General features: G+C 38.8%; 1 protein-coding gene across 10 annotated transcripts in view; it reads left to right on the top strand.

The window, feature by feature from the left end:
- CREM (cAMP responsive element modulator) overlaps positions 1-15,193 on the top strand; it is a 62,227-nt gene that overhangs the window by 7,544 nt on the left and 39,490 nt on the right. For 9 of the 10 annotated variants that reach the window (XM_046678542.1, XM_046678539.1, XM_046678544.1 and 6 more), the window contains exons 2-3: positions 1,215-1,341; positions 8,832-8,955. In XM_046678542.1, the coding sequence (XP_046534498.1) occupies positions 1,298-1,341; positions 8,832-8,955 (168 nt within the window). In that variant the 5' untranslated portion in view covers positions 1,215-1,297. The remainder of the gene's footprint in view (positions 1-1,214; positions 1,342-8,831; positions 8,956-15,193) is intronic. The other variant, XM_046678540.1, reaches the window with a different exon arrangement.

Raw genomic sequence — 15,193 nt, 5'->3', positions numbered from 1 at the left:
AGTTACTTCTCTTTTCTTATTTGGTGCCATAACCATCATTATTATTTAAACAATATTGTCATTATTTTTTGTTTAAACATCCGTCTACCTCATTAGATTGCAAGCTCTTGGAGAGCACCGACATTTTATCTGTGTCTCTGGTGCCTAACACAAGGGCCTTGCATATTATGGGCGCCATTCACTATTGAATAAATAAATGGTCCCTGCCCTCTTGGTTACATGATTTTTAGGGAAGATAAGATGTCGCCGTGTAAAATGCCAGCATAATTTAACACAGAAGAACGTTTAGTCTGAAGGAAGGGTGGCATCCTTGCTTTTTGTTCATGTTGTCAATAGCCTGGTTCAAGTGCCCTCGCGTCTCCTGCTGTCCCTATGCTGGGCGGTGGGAGGAGGTGGTAGCAGCAATAACCGTTGTCTTAGTGCCCTTAGTGGCGTGTGGCAAACCTGCCTGCTGAGTCAGTTTCAAAATTGACTGGGATGGTGTGACAGCATTTTAGAGGGGACCACTTAGGAGGGAACCATGAAAGCAGCATGTTTGTGGCTAAGCTCCAGCGTTGCTGGCATAGATGCCTAGCAGGTACTGAGGGAGGTGCGTGGGCCTTTCCAACTCTAAAATAAGTAAGGACTCCAAGATATGCTTTGGTCTTTTTCTTTGCCAATCTTACTTCATTCAGCATGTCAAATGCATTTTTTAAAGATATTAGTAAAAAAAAAATGGAGTTTAACTGCTGGAGTATCTAAAACAGCTTTTTTAGTGGATTGAAGGCTATTGGAAGGAGATTTTAAATGAACTGTTGATATTTTGTTTGGGGTTAAAATTCTTTGACAAAACCCAGTTTGAATTTAAGGTAAATGAAAAAACAGTTGACAAATTTGTTGCAATGGAGTGAAATTTATGAAAGCGTTAAATTCATTCAGTTTATTAAGTGATTATTATCATTTTAAAATGGAGCCGATACAAGATATACATATTGTATATTAAATGATTTAGACAGAACTCCTTTTTCTTCAGTAGAAAATAATCTGAGAAATAGCACGATTTAAGTTTTTTGAATTTTTTTCCTCAGAAGATAAGAAAATTGAATAGACGTTAAGATTAAAAAAATATGGAATGATTTCAGCTTTCTATTCTGTTTTTTCAGTTTTATAGAAATTAGAGTATTCTTCTGGAGTAGTTTTGAGAGATTTTAATGTTTTTAAATTTTATCTCCCAGTTCAAGGCTATAATTTTACTGCAGGATAAATAAAGAAGAAAACGAGGAAGGAGCAAAAAGCGTTGCTTACAAATGTCTTAATAATGAGCAAATGTGGCAGGAAAAAGTATTTTAAGACAAATGTAAGGTAGGTGGATATGTGTTTTTCTGTTTTTTTGAAAGTTATACTTAGCTCAGAGTTAAAATGATGGATAAATTAATAATGTATGTATATATGTAATAGATCTTTCTCTTACAGTTTATAAATCAATTCTGTCTGGACTAGCTGAGGCTGATTTACAGATGTTACTGTCATGTGTCCGTCATCTGTAGCTGAGCTCGGGTCCTCCATCTCCTGCTGAGATAGTATTTGAAATGCCTGGTGCAGTGCTTGACCTTATCTTGAGCACTTAAATGTTAGTTGAATCTTCTGCCCTGAGTCCTGCCCTGGGGTTGGTTTTTAGTGGGTTTAGGAAGTTGTACTAGACAGCGGTTGGATATGGGTTAGAATAAACTTGTTTGAAAATGATAGGGTTTATTTTAAATTAATAGTGCTGACCTAACTCTTCTGTAGATGATTTTTACCTGAAAATTGATTTTAGTATCAAACTTTTACTGAATGAGATGTACTGGGCATTATACTAGGCACTCTAGAAGAATACAAATGGGATAAAATTACGGTCCGTACATCCTAATGTGAAAGACAGAGCATATCTGAATGAAAATTGTGACAATAGTTCCAGTGTACTCAGAAGCACATGATTATTGTAAAATGTTGTCTAACGTGGAATACTCAGGGTCCTGGCGGTGGAAGGAACCCTGGAGTCAGTCACCAGACCTCTTCTTCACCCTCTATCATGCTGTCTAGTATGTACCCCATAGAAACTCACTTAATCTCTCTGAACCTTATTTTTATCGACTTAGTAACATCTGACAGTTGCATAGTCTTCCAGAATAGTTGATTAGTTAAACGATTATGATAGATTCTGTACTAGACAGTGGGAATACATTGAAATCTAAGATGTAATCCCTGTCCCTGAGTTGCTCACACTAGTGTTAGAACTTTGTGAACAAATGTATTATATGCTAGACAAATATTATAGTGCAGGTACTGCATAAGATGCTTTGGGAAGTTGGAAGAGAATGACTCATTCCGCCCAAGGTTATTAGAGTAGCCTTTTGAAAGATGGTGTCTTTGAGCCAGGCCTTGAAGAACTAGTAGGAATTTGCCTACTGGACAAAGAAAGGGTGAAGAGCATTCCAGGAAGAGGAAGAGCAGATATAGAAAATTAGAACTAGAGGAATAAGAGGTATATTTGAAAAAAAGAGGCTTATAAGGAGGCTTGAATGCAGAGTGTGGTAAGGAGTGAAGTGACTGGAGATGAGGCTATAAAAAGTAAAATGGGGTCACCTTGTGAAAGAGATTGAATGGCACTTTGGTTTAGTAATTGAGAATACGGACTTTAGAAAAAGACCTTAGTTCAAAACCTGGCTGTGCCACTCAATACCTTTGTGGTAAAATCAGATTCTTAAGCTCCTTGTGTCTTCTTTTCTTTTTTTTTTTAAAGATTGGTACCTGAGCTAACATCTGTTGCCAATCTTCTTTTTTCTTCTTCTTTTTCTTCTCCCCAGAGCCCCCCAGTACATAGTTGTATATTCTAGTTGTAGGTCCTTCTCGTTGTGCTATGTGGGACGCTGCCTCAGCATGGCTTGATGAGCTGTGCCATGTCCACACCCGAGATCCAAACTGGTGAAACCCTGGGCCTCTGAAGTAGAGTGCACGAACTTAACCGCTCGTCCACGAGATTCGCTTCTCCTTTTCTTTATCTCAAAGAAGAAGCAACTGTATTGACCTTTTAGGTTGTTAAGGATTAAAACTAGTTTAAGCATTTACCATATGGTAAGCACTTAACAAACGATAGTTGTAGTTAGTATTATAAGGAGTTGGGATTTTATCCTGCAGTCAGTAGGGAGCTACTGAAGAGTTTTCAGCAGAGAAGTGGTTTAAGCAGAAATACATGTTTTAGAAAGATGACCGTTGGCATGGATTAGAGTAGGGAGATAGAGCGGTGGCGGTGGGAATGTAGAGAAGGGAACTAAATTGTTCTTTAGAAGGTAGAATCATCACACCTGGTCATAATGCTGTAGGGAATGAAAGGGAGAGGGTTTCAGGGATGACACCAGCTTTCCAGCTTTAGCAACTGGATGGATGGTGGGACCCCATTTCCTGAGGTAAGAAACATGTTTGTGCAAGAAGGCGAGTTTAGTTTTGGACGCATTGAGTTTGAGGTAACTGTAGGGTGTGTGTTTGGTGATGTTAAATAGGCATTTGGATATATGATTTTGGAATTCAAGAGAGGCCTCTGGGCTAGAAATCCAGATTTGAGAGTCATAAGCTTATAGCTGGTTTTTGAATCTAGAGAAATGGATGATACTATGCAGGAGAGATTTCAGAGTGAGGTGAGAAGGCTAAACAGCCCTGAAGACATGCCATGTTGGAGGTTAACATTGAATAAGAGAAGGAATTGGCAAAGGAGCTTGCGGAGGAATTCTCAGAGAATTGAATGAGAGTGAAAAATGCAGTATCATGGCATCAAGATTGAGTTCAAGAAGGGAAATGTCAACAGTTTTGAATGCTCCTGAGGGATCAAACAAGATAGGACTTAAAATGAACATTAGATTTAGTGACAGAGATTGGTTACCTTTTTTAGAGAAGTTTTAGTGAGGCAGAAGCCAGTTTGGGGTTGTCCAGGAGTAGGTGGAGGTGAAGAAATGGCGCTAGTGTTGGCAGTTCTTTAAAGTAGTTTAGCAGTGTGAGGGAGAAGAGAGGTTCAAGAGAATAGTTAGAGAAAGACTTCTGGTTCAGTGAATTTGTGTGTGTGTGTGCGTGTGCGTGTGTGTTTGAGATTGGAGAAACTTGAACATGTTTACATCTTGATAGGAGAAACCAGTAGAGAGGGGAGGGGCTAAGCTGTTGTATAATATCCCTGAAGACCAATCCAGAGGAGGTAGAGGAATTTTTTTTTTAGAGGTTTCACATCTTTTTTTTTTTCTTCTTCTCCCCAAAGCTCCCCAGTACATAGTTGTATATTCTAGTTATAGGTCCCTAATTCTTCTGTGTGGAATGCCGCCTCAGCATGGCTTGATGAGCAGTGGTAGGTCGGCGCCCAGGATCTGAACTGGCCAAGCCCAGGGCCGCCAAAGCAGAGCGCGTGAACTTAACCTCTCGGCCACGGGGCCAGCCCCATGTGGAGGGCTTTAAGAGTATGGGGGCAGGAAACAAGGGAAAGTGATGGTTGTGTAGGTTTAGTGGCAGGAAGTTGAGGGAGTTCTCATCTGAAACAGAAGGCAAGGTTTTACATTGAGTGTAGGTAGTAGGTGAGCTCAGGGATTTGAGGAGAGGGAGAAAATTTGAAACAATTGTAGAGAATGGGAGAGTAAGGCCGCTAGGGAAACAATAAGATTGCTGCCCCTTTGAGGCTGATAACCCTAAATTTGATAGCTTTAATAATATTCTCTTTTATAGTTTTTTTTTTTTTTTTTACTATTTTACCAGCTTATTATAAAAGGATATAATTCAGGGACAACCAGATAGAAGAGATGCATAGGACAATGTGTGTGGGAAAGGGTGGGGAGATTCCATGCTCTCTGAGCATATCACTCTCTCTGAATCTCTTCATGTTCACCAACCTGGAAGGTTTCCAAACTCCCTCCATTTGGGTTTTTTTTTTCTTTTATAGTTTTGTTCAGTATTGTTCATCAGTCATGGTGCAGGCATAGAGGTGACAGAATTGGTTCTATCTGAGATTGGTCTTTGCTAAGCTGATACAACAAAAGGAAAAGAGAATTTAGGGTATTGGGATGTAATGGTTCAAATGAGAAACCATGGATTCTAAGCCAAATAAGATGGGATATGAAGAAAATGGAGGTGCTGATGGAAGGGGAGAAAGTGGTTTGGAGATCTCAGTGTGGTGGAATAACAGGTGTTCTGAGAGTAATTGAGGGAACGAGCAATTGTATTATGGGGGGGAAGGAAGCACTAGTTATGAGAGTGAAGATGAACTATGGGAAAGCTTGTGTCTTTGATAGTGACTGGGGAAGTAGGAATGTGAGGTGTTGATGGATGTGATTCTGGTTTGGGTGAAGGGACCTTGCAGTTGAGTCATGGCTTAGGGGGAGGCCCACTGTCTGTGATAGGTGGTCTTTAGAGTGGGTGGCAGCAGTTGTGAGGAGCAGCTACTCAGCTGCTTGAGTCAGTGTTGGTTATAGTGGATGATGCCAAGTGTGGCAAGGAGGATGAGTCGGGGTGGCCGCTGACTTTCCATTTCTGCCTTGTTTCAGCAGGAGGCTCAGGGCCTGATTTGGCTGGTTTAGCTATGTGGAGTTTTTCTGTATGTGATCTGGTACTGACTCACATATAGAGACATGATTCTAGCTTTGGGGCTTGAATGGATAGTGATGCTGTTGACTAAAACAAGGAATATAAGGGAACAGACAGGTGTCCATGAAAACTCTTAAGGTGAGATGCTCAATAGGAAGGGGATGTGGACAAATACAGATTTGGAAGCCATCTGCATATAGGGTTGAAGAAGCCATAGTATGTAGCCTGAAGAAGGGACAAGGGCAAAGGATTGAACTCTGAGGAATAACCAAGAGAAAAGGAGCAAATAAGGTGATTACATGAGATAATGTATATAAAAATACTTTCATGTGTTAAACTTTTGAAATGTTTAGTAACTTACAAAGTCTTTTATTATATCTCAAAAAATGAGTCCTATTCAGTTCAGGTTGACCTTTTTAAGCGTTAGAGCTTTTTTTTGATGGGAGGAAGTCTTCCTGGATTTTTTTCTGTGGATCCTTCTTTCCTTAAAGTATAGTAAGTGTCATTAACCTTTTCTTGGTGACTTAGGATAGTTATTGTAAATATCAGTTACTGAATTTTAGCTCATAAATCCTTAAATTTGTTGAGTATAAAGAACTAGATGACTTTACCCTGTATGGACCCAAATTGCCACACACTCGGAATTTTAATCTCTTTGTCATATTCTCTATAATTCTCCCTCCCCCTTGTCAGCTGTCACTTCTTACATCCAGTATGTTTAGAAACCGGGTAAAGTAGAGTTGTATTTAGAATAAAACCAAATGAGTTTAAAGTATGGACCAGGAGAGGTTCTCTTTGTTTTAGAAGTTTTAGTGTATGGACTTTGGGCCATTTGTTTTGCCTATTAACAGATACCTTTTGCTCGTTGTCTGATTCTTGACTGACTTCTCTGTAGGTATCAAATGGTTGAAACTTATACGGTATAGATTGACTCCATAGATACTGAAGGACCTCAGCAGAGGAGGCGTCTGAATGAGGCGGACATTGTTTTCTCTCTAGAGTATTAAAGGCTCTTCCTAATGTGGTTCCATCCAGCTTTTCCTGCTGCACTTCCTCCTGTCCTCCTCTGTCACCTCCTCACCCAGATTCTTGACTACACCCAGCTGTTCTGTTTTTCAAACATACTCTGTGCTTTTCTTCTCACAATCCTCCTTTCGTTTTCTACCTGGTGAAATCCTTCCCATCCCTCTCTGTATGGCTCATACGGTCCCATTCTCAGGCACACTTCATCATTCCTTCCTATATTTCCCAAAGCATTTCATACATAACATCCTTCACACAATTTAAGAACTTGCTTTACTTGTGTTCATTATTGGTCTACCTGATAGAATTTACCAGTAAGCTAAGTTTTTCTCAAATTTTAATATATATTGGAATCTCTTGCATATAAAAAAGTAGGTCCCCCAGAAAGCTTGATTCAGTAGATTTGAGGTTTAGCCTCAGAATCTGCTTTTTTTAAAAACACAAGTATGTTAGGTAATTCTGATACACATTGTCCTTCTTTGAGAAACCGAGGACCAACTGGTGAGTGAATGCCTTCAGAACAAGGGTTGTGACTTACCCGCTTTCGTATTTTCATGGCCTGTCATGTAGATGGTGCTAAATGATTGTTTCCGAAATGAATAGAGTTTACTGGGAAGGCCTTTCAGCATGTAGTGTTGCGTTGAGACTCAAGTTCTTGGCAGAGCCTTAAAAGAACTTTTAATAAAGGTGTAAGAAATAGCATAAGACAACATTTCTCAGGTTGTTTAGAAAACACAGCTGCTAGGACATGCTTTGTGGAAAAAGGGCTTTTGGTGGTCAGATACTTTTGGAAAACGCTGCCTATTGGATATGTAGCCTCTCCCCTTCTCAAGGCACACTAGTGGATTCATGCTTCTGGGGAGTTCTGCAGCAAAGAAACCCTTTTAATCCCAGATGTTTAGAACTCTCTTACTAAGTGCTCCCCCTGCCCTCTTGTCCTAGCTAATACCTTTTCATATCCTGCAGAACTAATGTTCTAAGGTATTCTCTTTGGGAACTGCTCACATAAGCAAAAGTAAAGCCACAGGAACTGACAGTTTATGCAGGGTGATGGCCATACTTTGCTAGTATTGGAGGGGCCATTCAGGAAAATAAAAGAGATAAAGGAATTGGGGAATATTGAGAGAAAGACATTTTTTCACAGTAGACCATAGATTTTTATTTTTTACAGTTGCTCTAAATTGTCATGGTCAGTCACAATTATTAAAATGACTTTGAATAGTGAGGAGTAACTCTAGGTATAGCATAGACTATAGCAGACAGGTTTGAGAATGGAGGATTCAGGTAATGGCTATTGAAATGCAAATGAAGGTATTAAGTGAAAGACAGTAGATGAAGGATCTGTAGGATCTGGTAATTAATTACATCTGGAAAAAAGATCTTGGTGTTTTAATTCCAAGTTCTAAATGGGCTGCATGCTTTTTGGATAGGTATTTAGACTGATAAGGTGAGAAGAGCACATTTTGTTATTGCCAGTTGAAAAGATAGACAGTAGCATGGAGTAGTTCTTATAAGTTTTTGAAATTTGGTTTTGTTTAATTCATTTTGTTTACATTTTATGTTTTCTCCTAGTAGGGTAAAATTTATTATAATACGGCTTACCTTCTGTCTAGAAAGACTCCATATAGAAATCATTAACTTAAATTGAAATCAGAGGCAAAAAAATTATGTCAGAAATTTTTCCTGGAAAAATGAGATTCTCCTCTTTAAGTAACTGGGAAGCTACAGGACAAGTGGTCAATCTGAGTGATCCGATCTCGGGCTTGTTTATCAGAAACAACTTAGCACTGACAAAGCTAGACACGTCTTTCTAATGCATTCATTTAGACATGGGGAAATGCCTTCATACTTCATCATATTGTAAAGCAGGGAGATTAGGCCTTGAGAGTCACAGAATATTTATGCTTCGTGTCAGATAGAAAACCCCATTTTATCACTCATTTTTACTAGAGGGCTTAAAATAATTATCAAGAAGACTTTATTATAAGATTTAAAAAATTTGTGATTAAACAAATTCTCATAAAGCCTTTGGCAGTACTCCCTTGGTCATGTTCATATCCAGGGAGAAGAGAAGGTGCCTTAGCCAGGAGAGTTAAGACTCTGCCACTGAACCCATTGCTTGAAAAAATCAGAGAGTACAGTTGGATGACAGAAATGCTTATCAGAAAGCTAGGTGAAAACAGAAATATTTCAGATAGGGCCTTAATACTTCTTCCTTTTTATTGTCTTTTCAGACAAATGACCATGGAAACAGTTGAATCTCAGCAGGATGGAGGTGTAACAAATTCTGTGGCAGAGAGCAAATCTGCTCATATGCAGACCCAGACTGGTCAAAATTCAGTCCCTACTTTAGCTCAGGTAAATTCAGTGTAGGCAGTAGGCAGGTCCTGATGGAAGTTACAATATATAGAAATGAGAATTGCGTGCAGATTCTGTTTTCTTGCAGTTGATCTTAATTTTCCCCTGTTACCTGGTGGTCAGCCGTTCTTACTGATTTGATTTCAAAGAGAAGATACGTGTTTGAATTACTTTTGCATCGTAACAGACACTGTGCAGCGCTCCTCCCCCCACCACTATTCTCAGAAAAACAGAAACCCTCCACAATATGCAATCCTCAAATTATTATAAGAAGGTTGGTAATTCCAAATTGATACAGTTTTATATTCTTAGCCATAAATGTGGCAGAAATCTTACCATTTGCCCAGTATATATTTGGTTTGATATCTTTACTTTTCTTTTTGGTTCAGTCTTAAACTTTGAATTGATTTTTTTTCTTTTTTTTGGTGAGGAAGATTATCCCTGAGCTAACATCTGTGCCAGTCTTCCTCTATTTTGTATGTGGGATGCCACCACAGCATGGCTTGATGAGTGGTGTGTACCTAGGATCTGAACTCATGAACCCCAGGCCACTGAAACAGAGCATGCGAACTTAACCGATATGCCACCAGGCCAGCCCCTGAATCCGTTTCACTCAGGGAGCAGCAGTATGAGTTAGTGCCTGTTTTTCAGCTCCTAAAATTTATTTCTGGGATATCTATGAAAATATGTAGTAAAAACACATTGATTTATTTGGTTCATCAAATATTTTTGAGTACCTACGGCATCTGGGCACTATTCTAGGTGCATGGGGATATGTATTCCTGGCCTTAAACATCTCGTGGTTTAGTAGGGTAGACAGGTATTGGATTAATTCCAGTAGTCTAAGAAGTGCTATATAAAATGTTGTGTACAAAATGGCTACGGCATAGAGAGGAGGGAGCAGCCAGTTACCTCGGAGTGCTTTACAGAAGGTCTTCCATTTGAGCTGGACCTGACGGGTGGGTGGGTCTTTGCCAGCTGGATAGGGTAGGGAAGTGTATCCTAGGCCAGGGAAGAGTGTGTGCCGAGGTACCAAGCCAGAGCCTGGGGTGCTCAGGGAACCGCAGGAGTTGAGCCTCCCTGGACCCTGGTGTCTGGGCTGGCCGGTGGAGCTGGTGAAGGTAAGCAGAGGGTCGTGTACATCTGAGACTTTGGGGTGTCCTGTATCCTGGACAGTCTTGAACTGTTCCCCAGTGTTCGCTGTGTTTACCACACTAGTAGCTCTGTGGAGGTGGGATTGGAAGTCGGCGAGCCTGTGGTGGGGACACCATTTGGGTGGAGTCCTGGTAGTGTAGGGTACAGGGTAGTAGCGAAATTTTCACAGGAGCTCGAAGGAAGACAAGAAGGGACCTAATGGCTAACTGGCAGCCCAGGGGGAATGCCAGGCACTTCTTGGATAGTCTCAGGCCAGACTGGTTCCTGTGACGGGTCTTCTCTCTCAAGACTGGGCCCCGTGCGGCCAGCCTTCTTGTGTTTCCTCTTTCAAGCTCCTAACACCCACTGTCACCCTAGGGTTTTCTCCTCCCAAGTGTTCTGTGCAGCTACAGCTCCCTGGCGACACCCTCCTTTGTCAGCCTGGAAGATAGGCATGCAAACCTTTTGCTATTTAAAAAAATTAGCCTTTTTCATATTTTAAAAAAAGCATGTTTATTATAGAACATTAACATAAGAACTCTCCATGATCTTGACATCTGGAAATTTAGTTGTTGTTAGCATTTTGGTGTATATCCATTAGTCCCTTTGTGTGACTACAATAGAATGCACGTATTGTTTCATGAATTTGATGTCTTCCAGAGTTTTATAACTATGACTCCTAGTCTATGGTTCTGCTCTTCTTTGCTGAAGTTGAGGTTGAAAGCACGTCTTCTGTCTGCCTCCACTTCCCTCCCTTGTGGTACTACTCACTGGACTCCTACGGGCCTCCTCCCCCAGCCTTCTGGGCCTGCATAGTCAAAACAATAGATCCTTATTGTCCAAAGATGATAATTTGCACTTCTGAGGACCTGCAGCCTGGGTAACACCCAGCTCTGTGAGCAGTTGGAAGTTACTAAAGAGGCCACATAATATGAAATCTAAAAAATAACCTTGGGTTTATAGGGCTTGGAATTGAATAGGAGTCCAGTGAACAGAAGCTAGGTTTTAATAGGTTAGAGAATAAATAAGAGGGAGAGGAAGTAGGAATTGGAGGTATAGATTCTTCAAGAAATTTTTCTGTGAAATAATAAAGGTAGGTCTGTGAGAGCTGGGGTGTGGGAAAGTTGCAAGTGTTTTGAATAAAATAGAACAAAAAGACAGATTTCTGAGAAGATTGAATCAAAGAACTAGTAAAAACCTGTGGTTTACGTTTATAATGCTTATTAGTTCTTTGAAAACCTTAAATATATCAAATGTTGATATTTATTAAGTCTGGATAGCAAGTTCATAGACTTGCTATCTTATTCTATTTTCTGTATATTTGAAGTATTTGATCAAAGAATAAACTATGGTTTTTATCTTTCACATATGAGAAACGTTAGGAGATTAAGAAGTAATCTGTATGTTGATTCATTGATTACTTTAACTAAGAGTTATCCTCTATGCCATGGATCATGATTTTTCAAAGAATTAGGACACAATTCGTAGCAGTCAAAATTTTCTAAGTATAATTTCTAACTTAGATTCTTGTGATACCTGAAACTGTTCGTTTATGAGTATTCATGATCATCATTATGCCATGTTATGTGATAGAAGGATTGGGAAATCACGTGAAATCTTTATGAAACCTACAATGTATGCAGAAAGTGACTGACTCTTCTGAATAATTCCTGAGGTCATTGTGTTTACTTGCTACTCGTTTCATTTTCTTCAAGCAGAGGGCTGTAAATTCCCAAATGTTTTAAACTTAAATTAAGTTTCATACAAAGAGGAATTTATAACACTTACTTTCCTTTTTACAACATCAAATGATCACTAAATAGTGTGGGAACAAAAGGTGTAACCAAAAGATGGAGTCTTTTTGATCCCTCGCATCTGATATCAGGTGATAGTACACTGCTAGTTTTGAGTGCCCTGGCCTTTCCAAAACTACTTCTGCTCAAGTTTGCTCTGAAACTCATCCCGTCTATGAAGACCTGAAAACTTGACCTGCCCTTGGCCTTCAGGCCTCTGTTCTGCTGATGGAGAGGAGGCAGTAGTGCACAAGGGAGGCTGGAGTTTTAAGTTTTTCTATTTTATAACTTCCCGGATATAAATACAGCCTTTCTCGTGTATCTTTGTTCAAAAGTAAATAGAAGCCATGGTGGTGATGATGTCAGAGTTGGAAGCAGGAGTTGCCATTAACAAATCTTGGGGGGGCAGATAATTGAGGTTAAATATTGTAGATTGGCTTCCTTGTTGCCTGAGTTATTTTTTCTGTTGATTTATTTTTAATTGAAGCTGGTATCTTATTTGTTAAGTGTATGTGTTGATATATAAGACTAGATCCACTCTTTCCCCTCCCCCTGGAAGAACTCTTGGAAAGTCTCTTTTAAATACCCAAGCCAGGAAGAAATCCTTTCCAAAAGCCAAACTGGTGAAAGGCAGAATTACTATATATACAAGTAGTTTAAAAATAGTGACACATCCTCTGGAAACAATATAATCTTTCGATGGGGAATGACAAGCTAAAATGTCCTTTGTGAGGAAACATTTCAAACATTTACAAGAGCAGAATAATGCTCCTACGTATATACAAACTTAAGATTTTGTAGGACTTGCCTCATCTACTTTCTTTGTTGTTCTTATTGAAATATTTCAAACAGCTCTGCAGATCTCAGACATCATGTCACTTCTCTCCTGCTTACTTGGGGGTATGCAGCTCTTAAAAAATTATAGACATTTTCTTATATAACCAAATGTCATGATCATACCTAATAAAATCAAGCATAATTCCTTGGCATGATATACACTTCACATTCACATTCCCTCACGTATCTCACATATGTGTAATCTACTCTGAAAGCAACATTGATGACATCCTGAACCTTTCTTGTTCCAAGTCTTTTGGGAATTGATAACTGCCATTAACATCTGGGTGCGCGAGGTAATCCAGATGGAGCCACTGGAAAGGGTGTGCTTTAAAACTAGCTTTCTGGAGCTTCATTCCTTTTAGCTGCTGATGAAGCCTATACATCTGAAAGCTAAATAACTCTTCTTTGTAAATGACCAATTCTCAGTGTTTCAGCAAAGATAGAAAGGAAAGATGAAAGGAGCAGAGTCACAAGAGTCATAGAGCTGGAAGGAAAGTGGAGATCATCAGGGTCAGCATTGGACCTCGAGAGAATTACCGTGATGTAAAATTTAACCTTTCTGAGGACCTTGTATTTTTGAAAACAGGGCAACTCTAGGGAACAGAGAAAGCCACTAGGGGATGTTGTTCAGGGATTGTACTCTGCTAATCTCCCTTCTTATCTCTCAATTCTAAATGCAAACAGTATGTAAAGAAGCACCTTGGAATAAAACAGACCTGGCTCACAGTGAGGGATTGAAGTAGGAATGATTTAACAGGGGATACATTTTAATATATAAGCTGTACGTTTTCTGTTTCAATCTGGTATACAATTGAAATGGCATTTCTCATTGTTTCGGCAAAAAATCTATCTTCTTGATCCTAAATAGGACCAGGAAGGATGTGGATGGCTATCAGAAAACAAAACAAACTCAAGCAACATTTGCTGTTGTTAATGGATCAGCAACTTTGTATTTGTATATTAAAGATGGTCTACATCGTGTTAGGTTGCTTTGGTATATTTACCACCAGCTAAGTAGATCTAGTTTAAGCTTGGTGTTGAAATTGAATATTATTTTTTAAACATCAGTATGTTAATTCCGTTACTTGAGGGACTCCTGCTGAAGGAGAAAAATGTTCCTCTTAAGGTTTTGAAATAAAAATTTCCATTTTATTGTTGCCTTTCTTTCTATTGCTTCTTATTTTTGTGTATTCCTTCCTAATTTAGGTTTTTTGAACATAATGTTCATTGTATTCACTTAGAATTATCTCTAAAAGTGGACAAAACTTGAAAGAAAAAGTAAAAATAGTGAATTTTTTTCAGTAAATGCTAAATTTGCATTATCTGTTTTTCCTTAGTTAATTCAAGAAAACATACTGCTTTGAAAGGTAACTCATTTTTTAAGGTAATTCAAGGTTTGAGGGACCATAAGTAAAAGTAATTTGTGAGCTGTTACTATTAGTTACCATTTTATTCAATTTGAACAAGAATTTGTTGTACGCCTATACTCATGTCTTGATAATTTTATCTATACAGTCACGTGCTGCCTAATGACTTTTCAGAAGTTTAGCACCATAGAGCCTAGGTGTGCAGTAGGCTATACCATCTAGGTTTGTGTAAGTGCACTCTATGATGTTTGCACAATGACAAAATTGCCTAATGACGCATTTCTCAGAACATATCCCTATTGTTAAGAGACGCATGACTGTAATAGCTAATAAATTTCTTTAAAGGTTAGTGTTTAGTTTTAGAATTAGTGTTTTCATCCCAGTGTATTAAAGGTGATAATATTTTGCTTTGAATAAAATTTGATGTTTCAAATATAATTTCAGCAGTGTAAAGCAAAGTCAAATTTCAGAAAAAGATTTTGTTTTCGTACTTCTTATAATCAGAAAAAATATATAATCAAAAATATATATAATCAAAACAAATTTGTTTTAGTGTTTGAGAGATTAAGATTTTCTGTCATTTGTAATGATTTTCTATGAGGTTTGGGTACTTTTTGTTCGATGTTCAAGTTTTCCTTCTTAGTTTTAATAATGGGTAGTTTGTCACTAGTGGTAATGGGAAAATAACTGAGTATAAACACGGTTATTTTTTTACCCTTTTCTCTGAACTTTTTTTAGTAAAAGAGTAGGCTGGGGATTATTTATAATAGCCAAGACGTGGAACCAGCCTACATGCCCAGAAACTGATGATTGGATAAAGATGATGTGGTATATATACACAATGGAATACTACTCAGCCATAAAAAAAAGACAAAATTGGCCCATTCACAACAACGTGGATGGACCTCGAGGGTATTATGTTAAGCGAAATAAGCCAGTCAGAGAAAGACGAACTCTATATGACTCCACTCATAGGTGGAAGTTAGTATATTGATAAGGAGATCTGATCGGTGGTTACCAGGGAAAAGGGGGGGTGGAGGGAGGGCACAGAGGGGGAAGTGGTGTACCCACAACATGACTAACAAAAATGTACAACTGAAATCT

Source organism: Equus quagga, chromosome 12 (assembly GCF_021613505.1).
Source record: "Equus quagga isolate Etosha38 chromosome 12, UCLA_HA_Equagga_1.0, whole genome shotgun sequence".
NCBI classification, from domain to species: domain Eukaryota; kingdom Metazoa; phylum Chordata; class Mammalia; order Perissodactyla; family Equidae; genus Equus; species Equus quagga.
Note: the sequence above shows the minus strand (reverse complement) of the source record. Positions and strands in the feature narration are given on the sequence as shown.